At 35.3% G+C, this 9370-nt stretch overlaps 1 protein-coding gene across 2 annotated transcripts; it reads left to right on the top strand.

Moving 5' to 3' along the window:
* Positions 1-470: 470 nt before the first annotated feature.
* On the top strand, positions 471-5448 carry LOC137016583 (galactose-specific lectin nattectin-like). Of its 2 annotated transcripts, none has more exons than XM_067380810.1 (7): positions 471-561; positions 2673-2754; positions 3120-3158; positions 3757-3836; positions 4323-4451; positions 4900-5008; positions 5291-5448. In XM_067380810.1, the coding sequence occupies exons 2-7, from the start codon at positions 2697-2699 to the stop codon at positions 5347-5349; spliced, it is 474 nt and encodes a 157-aa protein (XP_067236911.1). In that variant the 5' UTR covers positions 471-561; positions 2673-2696; the 3' UTR covers positions 5350-5448. The 2 variants fall into 2 exon arrangements, with proteins under 2 accessions (XP_067236911.1, XP_067236912.1); XM_067380811.1 differs by lacking the exon at positions 471-561 and adding an exon at positions 665-1824.
* The last annotated feature ends 3922 nt before the right edge of the window (positions 5449-9370 follow it).

The following is a 9370-nucleotide window of genomic DNA, read 5'->3' on the forward strand; positions in this document are numbered from 1 at the left end:
ATCTGGCCCTATAGCTGATTAAAGAAGTAAGTAAAATGTGAATTTCTAATCAGGTAATAAATCCTTAACAACATGTACTAATAGTGTACATTAATGTGTTAATGGGTCAAAGAAATGTATTTCAGCTTCCAGCTCATTATTAAGTAATTTATCATTGTGGTTATGATTATGGTTGATAATCCTACTAATATTACTTATTACTTAACAATTAGTTAATAGTCATATGCCTCAACAAGTAAAATAATTACACAATGATACTTTTGGAAATCATTAGATAATGATTAAAGTAGACAACTGAAAGATGAAATACATGACTTCGAACAATTGTGGTAATTACTTCTGTGGTGTTTTTTCTGAGAGTCATGTGATTTAGAGACATCTCAGGAACATGCAGATCCTTTCTGATTGGCTGACACGCACCTTACGTAACATGAGTACACTTATTTAAGACCACAATGTAGTGGAAAAAGAATACATCAAAAGATCAAGAAAACAAGACACATCTCTGATATACTATCCAGCAGAAACACTCAGTTTGCTGTTCGGAGCATATTTCCTGAGGTTTGACTTTTCTACATTTACATTTATTTCACTTTTAGCCGACTAAAACCCATTTAGTCATTTTTGATTCATGGGGCATTCTGGGAATGTTAGTTCTGTTGGAACATTCCCAGAACAGAGCTTAGTTTTTAGTTTTCATTTTGTATTGTTTTTATAGTTTTTAGTTTTTATTTATTTTTATTTGGTTATTCAGAATGTAGATTATGTTTTATGTTGTTCAGTGAATTAATGATGCTAAAATGCTCAATGCAGAAGCGCTTAACATGTTTAATGCATTCAACAGTAGCTAATGTTGGAGGATACACCTCATCGATGATCAAGCAGAACATGATTAATTCATTTTGAAAAGTGATTATTTTTGGAAGACTTTTATTTTTGACGGGTGTTGAGGCTGTTGCTCGTAGAAGTGTGTGTTGAGTCGTGTTCGAGAAGGTTAAAGGATGTAATCACTGTTTTTGTGAACTTTGACCAATGTTTCACAGTTTAAGAGTTTGTTTTTCTTCATATCGTTTATTCCCGTGGATTGCATTAGCTGCTGGAGTGAAGCAGTAACACCATAACTGTCATTGGATATAAAGTACAAATCTGCGTGATTAGAGACAATTGAAAATATTTCTTACATTTTTTACAGACTTTTTTACTTCTTATGTTTTGATTGAGAAGCAGTTATGGATTAATTAGATGCACAGATTGCAATAATCTTGGCCGATTGAGATGTTTTTTTGTAAGTGTGACCTGCCAGTGCTGATTTTTGCCAATTCAGATTTTCTCTCTAAGAACTATTATTGACAGCATAACACAAATCTACTTTTCTTCAATGCTAAATTTAACTTTCATGAAATGTTATTAAACATTACAATGTTCTACAGTATGTGTGTTGTAAATCTGTTAATCATTCAGACGAGGGAACATTGTGCACACGGTTTAGTGAATGATCATGTGCGGGGCTCCATACGTTATTGCCTGTGTGAATGTATTCAATGTTATTGCATGAATGTCATCAGTGTTGGTCAGTGCAGTGAATCAATGCCATTGAAACTGGTAATAATACAGCTCAGCTGACCCTTGTGAAGTGGAGATGAAAGTTAAAATAATCAACACCTTGTTTCATTACATCTATCTTTGAATGAACGCTTTGATGATTTGCTCAAAGACAGTCCCAATGTAACTGCACTGAGTGAGTCTCTCTAGATCACACAAAGGCAAGCATTGCTGATACTGGAGAAATATCATCAGAAAGCCTCTCGTCGAGTGAGATTCAAGGTTTGGAACTAACATAACAATAGCCTAATGAGCTTATTGTCAGGTTTATGTTCTGTTATGTGGACCCTTATTTTGACACTCTTTTCTGTTTACTTCATTTCCTGTTTCAATGCTCTGTTTAGTTTTGTTTCTTGCCCGCTGACCACATCGTAACACTTATTATATAGTAATAAATAATAAAATGCAGATAATATCATATCACGCTATTGAGCCACTCAAAATTAGCGCAAGGGTCGAGTTCTCGTTGGCCTGATTGTGTTCAGCTGTTCCTCATGTGCTCTTCTCCCGTTATATCATGCTTCCTTCCCTCTTGTCTTTGCTGGTTTGTTGAGTTCATTGTGTGTCAACAGTACAACCTTTTCTATTTTCAAATAAAAATTTAAAATCTTTTTTTTTTAAATTTCTTACAAAGTGTGCGAACAGGATTATTTCACTTCAGAATTAAAATTTCCTGATAATTTACTCACCCCATGTCATCCAAGATGTTCATGTCCTTCTTTCTTCAGTTGAAAAGAAATTATAGTTTTTGAGGAAAACATTCCAGGATTTTTCTCCATATAGTGGACTTGAAGGTCAAATTACAGTTTAAATGCAGTTTCAAAGGGTTCTACATGATCCCAGACGAGGAATAAGGGTTTTATCTAGAGAAACCATTGTTCATTTCCTAAAAAAAATAAAACAAATCTGCTCTTTAACCATAAATGTTCATCTTGCACTGGCTCTGTGATCCACCAAGTACAAACTATATAAAAACATTGTTTGTACACATTGATCTACTGGTTCTTGTCACAAAAATACAAATCTTTGTAATAATTATTTGTGTATAATTGTGTTTTAAATCTATGCAGAGTTCCAGTGTTCTCTGAGAAACGATGGCGTTGTGGACTGTCTATCTGTCTCTCGGTCTTCTGGTCGCTTTGAATGCTTCAGGTAAAACTATTATTCCACGTCTCACATCAGAACTGTTATTTTAACATGAATTGAAGCACATCTGGGACTCTGTAATGACTGATCAGAAGCAGGAATGATCTAATACAGTATGTGCACCTGAGTAATTTTAATTCTAATTATTATTTAATTATTTAATTATTATGATAATATTAAGATAATAAAACAAAAATAATTATATCATAACATCACCTAAAGTTGTTGATTCTTATGAATGATATTATATTATTAATTTTGACAATAATATACAACACCAGTAATAATTTGCAGTATATATGTATTAGTAGTTGTATTAGCACTACTGCTAGCAGTTTTGTTTTAAAAATGTGTATTTCTTTCTTTTTAAGTGGAAACGCGTCCTGTTGAAAAGAATAAAGATTGTGGCAGTAAGTCTTCTCTTGTCTTCTTCTCTTGTCAGTGTGTATGTCTAGTACAGTACAAATGTCCAAAACTTGTGCATTTCTCCACCTTAACAAGTGTGTGTAACACCGGATGATCATGTTCTCCAGCATGCTTTAAAAATCTTGGAAGCTATTTTAAATCCTTTGTTTATTTAAGGTGCACTATGTAGCTTTTTTGTTTTTCTTACAAAACATGATTCACTGATTCACTATGGTAAGTCTATTAGAAGTGTTTATATTTTAGACCTGTCAGAACAGTTTTCCGACATACATCACTCGCCTGTGCATCTCGTCACATCCGTAAATAGAGAAAAGTTGCTCCGGCCGCTTTGACGCGTGTCTGGTGTGGGAGTGGCACAGGTTTGCTTTTACAAGAGCAAGAAAGGAAGAGATGGAGCAGCTGAATCTCCAACCTCAAAAATGCCAAAGCACAACTGAAACAGTGTTGCATGCCTTTTTGTTTTTTAACCGGTAAAGGGCCAAAAGTTACATAGTGTACCTTTAAATGAAAGGTATTCATTTAATTACATGAAAGGTCATTAAAAGTAACAAGATAATAACAAACACAACTTCCATTTAACAGCCTGTGAGACAGGATGGACTGCCTATGGATGCAGATGCTTCAAGTTTTTCAGTTCCAGATACTCGTGGGATGGAGCCGAGGTATGATACATTCAGCTTCTAATATGACATAAAAATAATATAAGAATATTCTTGGATTAAATCTGTAAACATCTGTGACACCTTATCATAGGAAAGTCATTTCAACTTGTTCCTCAGTTTAAAATATATGTTAACAGTAAAGAAATGACAGTGGAGCTCCAGGATGTGAACAAACATCACTGTGATAATACTGAAACATCATAATGATCTGAAAATACAGACACAACACATTTCATGTTATCATGTGATGATCACTTAAAAACTTTATCTATGTGAAGTCATATCTAATCTATATACAGTATAACCAGAACCTTTTCTAGAAAAGTAGTTCCACCTCAAATGTCAGATTTTATATTTCACGGGTAAAATAATAAACAAAAAATGAACAGCACAGTGAGTAAACATTGTTTCGATGATAACTGAAGGAATGTCACAGATTTTGGAATATTAATTTCTTCGTGTTTGCTCATGTCTCCATCTTTACAGTTTGGGTGTTTGAACAATAAAGGGAACCTTGCTTCTGTACACAGCCATGATGAGTACATCTTTATACAGAAGCTGGTTAGACAAACAACTCATGCATCAACACGTGCCTGGATCGGAGGCCATAAGGGTGTATGCAATCGTTTTTCAATCATACTTTCTGTGCTACTGGGCATTTACATTAAAACTCATTTAATACATTTTTCAAAACACATGGACATAGATGTGTTTTTATCATGTATTTTTGGTCCTCAGAACAGTTAGTTTAGTGCATTGGCAGCCATGAGAGGCACCGCTCACCATGATGATGTCAAACTCGAGTATTGTGAAACTCGATGTGAAATAGTGTGGCTGATAGAGATAACTGAGTGATTTAACACTTTCTTACACAGTTTTCACATATTCTTTACTGATACCCTTTCTGTGAAATAATTTCTGTTCATTTCTGTTTAGATTTCTGACATGTTTAAAGTGGGGTTAGGGTTCATGAGGAATCATCTTTTAGATAAATAAAGATAAAACGAAGCCATGTAAAGCTGTGGACATAAACACAATGCTGTTTTTTCTCTTCTGTTCACAGTTTTATCGTTGGTTCTGGAGTGATGGAACCCAAATGAACTATCGAATATGGTCTCCTGGACAACCCAGTAACGGGACAGTTGAGCTCTGCGTTGAGATGAACTCTGTCCGTAAGTAACTTCTGTTAATGCTCATGAAATAACATGATAAATGATCCATCAATCTGAATTGTGTAAGTCCATCCATCAGAAGATTAGTAGATACTGCTTCATGTCATACTGTAAATCCAGAAGCTGGAAAATAACTTTTTCATCACAGAAACATTGTTGCTGATTGTTTTCTAGACATCAAATACTAATATTTCTGTGTCTACCATACTAAATAAACATTATTTATTTTTTTCATAATACACAAATGATAAAAACAACTATATTTTCTCTGTCTTTCAACAGATGGCAACTGGAATGATGTGAACTGTAAAGAAAAGAAGCCCTATGTGTGTGTGAAATGAACCAGCATTGAAGAATCAATGTAGAAGAAACAAGCTTCTTTGATTCATTTACTTTCCATTAGAAATGTTCAATGGAGGCTAATAAATGTGTTAAAAATGTTCACTTTGTTTGTTTTAAATTTGATTTATTTGTTTGTAAATAATAAGTTAATTACTCAGTTACACCTGTGAAACATCATTTTATAATTATCACTCCACAGTCTCTCTCTTTTCACACCAGGGGCGTCGCACGTGCCCCAGTAAAATGTTCCTAATAAATTATTTTTCTGATCAGGTAGATTACAGTAAATGTCTGAAAATAGGCTTTCTGGTTCATAAAACGTTATCATTTACATTAGTTTAATTATTTAAAATATGAAGGCTGTTTGCATCTGTAACATACGGGATGTGACAACGGAGTGGGAGATCCAAATGCGATTATTAACAGTAGAGCATAGTCAAACATGTAGTAGGTCGATCACCAGCAAACAGATATAAGGCAAGGCAAAAGGGTAACCCTTGTTTACCCTTGTCTTCGTGTTCCTTGCCTAGCCTAGCCTGTGTTTTTGGGCTAAACAAAACTCTGCCAGGCAAGAGTCAAACACAGGGACTATTTATACACAGGCACAAACAAGCAGTGTTGGGCAGTAACGCGTTACTGTAACGCAGTTACTTTTGGCAGTAACTAATACTGTAACACATTACTTTTTAAATAAATTAACTCCGTTACCATTACCATATGGTGCGTTGTACGATACTTTTTTTAATTAATTAATTTCGGCTGAAGTGTAGCCTTCCTTTTTACAGCAGAGACTCATTGCAGGATTGGTGGATGCCAACCACTGTAAACACGGAGACGCGCTGTGGGCTTGTTTCAGTTTATTTAGGTATGTGCGGCAGTCATGGCGAGAGCAAGACGAGTTCTCAAAGTCGAAATATGCTCATTATTTCACTTTAGTTGAGCATAAAGACAAAAACCCTTTAGTCTGTGTCTTTCTGGTTCGAAGGTCCTATCTACTGCGATAAACATGTGACATGCTGGATCGAAAATATGTGAAATAAGTTTTTCTAGTCAACTAGTAGTTGTTAATTTAAGTCATTGGTTAATCACATTTATATTAATTTAATTTCTTAAATACTGGAGAGAATAAACTAATGAGTGTTTGTGTAATATAGGCTATGCACTCAAGAGCACGCATAGGCCTAACGCTTGCCATAAAGTAATGATTATGACTATGACAAAAAAACAGCAAGGAGACATTTTAATTGTTTATTAATAAAGTAATGTTTTCTGAATCAGTGTCGGCTGCAAAGATGAAGTTGACATTGCTGACTCTCATCATCTCCGCATATAGCCTACTGGACGCGCCTAGAGAGGAAATGCACATTTCATTCGGATTACAGAATCAGAGTAGACTCTTTTCGTTTTTAATTATTTCGTTTTAAAGTAGATATTTCAAGCTTTCTATAGATATATTTCTCATTTCTGCGAGGCAAGCAGCCTATACGCTGAGTTTCGGTTCATTTAGCCTATAAGTCACACTCCAGTTCACGCGCCAGTGATCAAGCCGGCGCCTCCATGATTATATTGCCTGCTATATTTGTTTCTTATTAAATCCAGGCAATTGGTTGATGAAACATTGATTAAAATTAAGATACACTTTTTAAGAAAACAAAATTCACTTTAAAGAGAGGCTTTCTACAAAACAAAATTTTATGAAGTGGTCAAAATCATGTCTGACCCACTCCATGACTCCCGATATATAGCGCATCTTATGATGCATCTTACTCATGGTGTTCAGTTTTCATAATCAAGTAAATGAATTTAAAACATAACATAGTGTAACAGGGACGACAGAATAAGAGGTGAGTGTATTTAACCCAACAGAGGTTAAATAAGGCCTAGGTTCGGCTCTGGGAGGATTTAAATGAGAAGTTTGGGCCAAATTTAAATTCAAGCAATTAACAGCCGGCAAATTTATTACAAAGACTCAAAAACTTTGAGTGAACAATTCTTCACAATGTACACAAAATCACAATTGTCCAGTTTCCACTCAACAAGAATGTGAAGTCAAGGAAAAAAAAAAAATAAAATAAAACAAAAAGTCTCAATAGTCCTTCTGGATTCCTTGTATGTATGTGTGTGTGTGTAAAATACTCAAATGTCCATTGTGTATAAAGGCCTTTTTTTGTGTTTTCTACCCGGGTAGTGTGTATGTGCTTAGCTCTCAGTTCGGATCCGTGTTGAATCACGATGATTCTTTTGAATCGTAGATCAGGGTCTGGCTCGCCGTTCAAAGGTAAATCACTCAATCAGAATCAGCATGCAAAAAAAAACAATCTGCACAAAACAATGCAGTCACATTAAACATCTCTAAATGTCAACAATTTCTACACCGAGATTTACTGTCAGCTGCACAAAATATCTGTGAGTACAAATGTTAATCTAACATGTGAACACACAAGTGCATATAAGCATGCTTAAACACATAAAAGTGCTTAAATATACAAAATATCTGGTTGTACAACACCTTTTTTTCCATTTGTTGCAGTTACATACTCATGGATGATGCAATCATTTAACTAAAACAGTTAAACTAACGTTGTACACGAATTAATTAACTCTATGCCAATTTGGCCTTTTAAACATACAAAAATACTTTCTAAAACATCATATATAACTCTGATTGGTTTTTAGGACATATAAAGAGAAAGATAAATGTCAATTTGAATGTCAAAGTAATGCATAAACAAGCAAAACTCACCAGAGTTCTCGTAAAAGAAAAACCAGTAATCAAAAGCATTGACCGTTTTTTTTTCCTCAGTAACAGGATGAATTAGTAACCTAAATGATTAATAACATTCTTTATAAAAGAATATACACATAAAAACGAAGAAAAATATCAAAATTGAATCATTTGTGCAATCTCATGCTAACCTCGTGCGTGCATGTTCAGCTGGCTTCTTCGTCTGAATTTAATATAAATCGACTCTCAACATGCTGCGGAGTTAACCGCCCTCTAGTGGTTAATCACAGTACTGCACCAAAGATACCGGTTTCTTTTTGTAGTATACAAATCAAAAGTAGCTAAAAATAGATTTACTGTAGAACAAAAACAAGTAAAATAAAAAATATGAATGTACAATTCAAAGGGGTTACATCCTCCCCTCCTGAACCTGCAAGCGTCTCTGCATGCAGTGTACCTATAAAATCACTGATCTATCAGGGGTCAGTAACCTAACCTCAGGAAAATCATCTGACTGAAGGGCTTGTGTGAAGGCTTTGTTTAAACCACTTAACAGGGATTGCATAACTAACACTAAGGGATTTCCTAATGATGTGTAAGTTAGCCTATCAGGTGGCTCCCTGATTCTGGTAGAGCGTCTGGACTCTGGTTCAGGTATTTCCTGCACAGGGGTATTTCCATTTCTTTCAACATTTTCCTCAATCAGTATTTCACTGTCATCGTCCTCTTTCCTCATTCCATCTCTTTTTCCTTCAACAGGTTCCATCCTACTCGTGATCGAATCCTCAGTACACTCATCATCTTTGACATCAACGGCCTCGGAATCCAGTTCCTTGAAAGGTGAGTTTCCCACATTCTCTCCCAGGATGTCCTCGGGTAAGTTTGTTTCTCCCTTTTCAGATAAAGCTACTTCTTCTTCTGCATTTCTCTTATCCAATTGCACATGCTCAAATTCAACGTCAAGACTTTCCACAACTCCAGAAGGTTCAAATGGTTGTGCATTTGGACTCAGTGTTGTCCCACAGGAACTTCCTTCCACCTCTTTTATGTAGGGCACGTCCTTGACAATCGTTATGGTAGGATATGTCTTATCCTGCATTATTTGGGGGAAGTAGAAATCTGATTCTCCATCAGTATCATACGCTTGTTCATCATCATCCTCTGGAACTATCAACGGTTCCCTAGAGCTAGCCGTTTTTCCTTTCTCTCTATCTTGTCTTCATCATTGGAATAGGTGGGGGTTAAGAAACCACAGGGCAGGAGTAAATCTCGATGGAGGGTTCTTTCAGGTCCGT

Source organism: Chanodichthys erythropterus, chromosome 3 (genome assembly GCF_024489055.1).
Source record: "Chanodichthys erythropterus isolate Z2021 chromosome 3, ASM2448905v1, whole genome shotgun sequence".
Classification (NCBI taxonomy): domain Eukaryota; kingdom Metazoa; phylum Chordata; class Actinopteri; order Cypriniformes; family Xenocyprididae; genus Chanodichthys; species Chanodichthys erythropterus.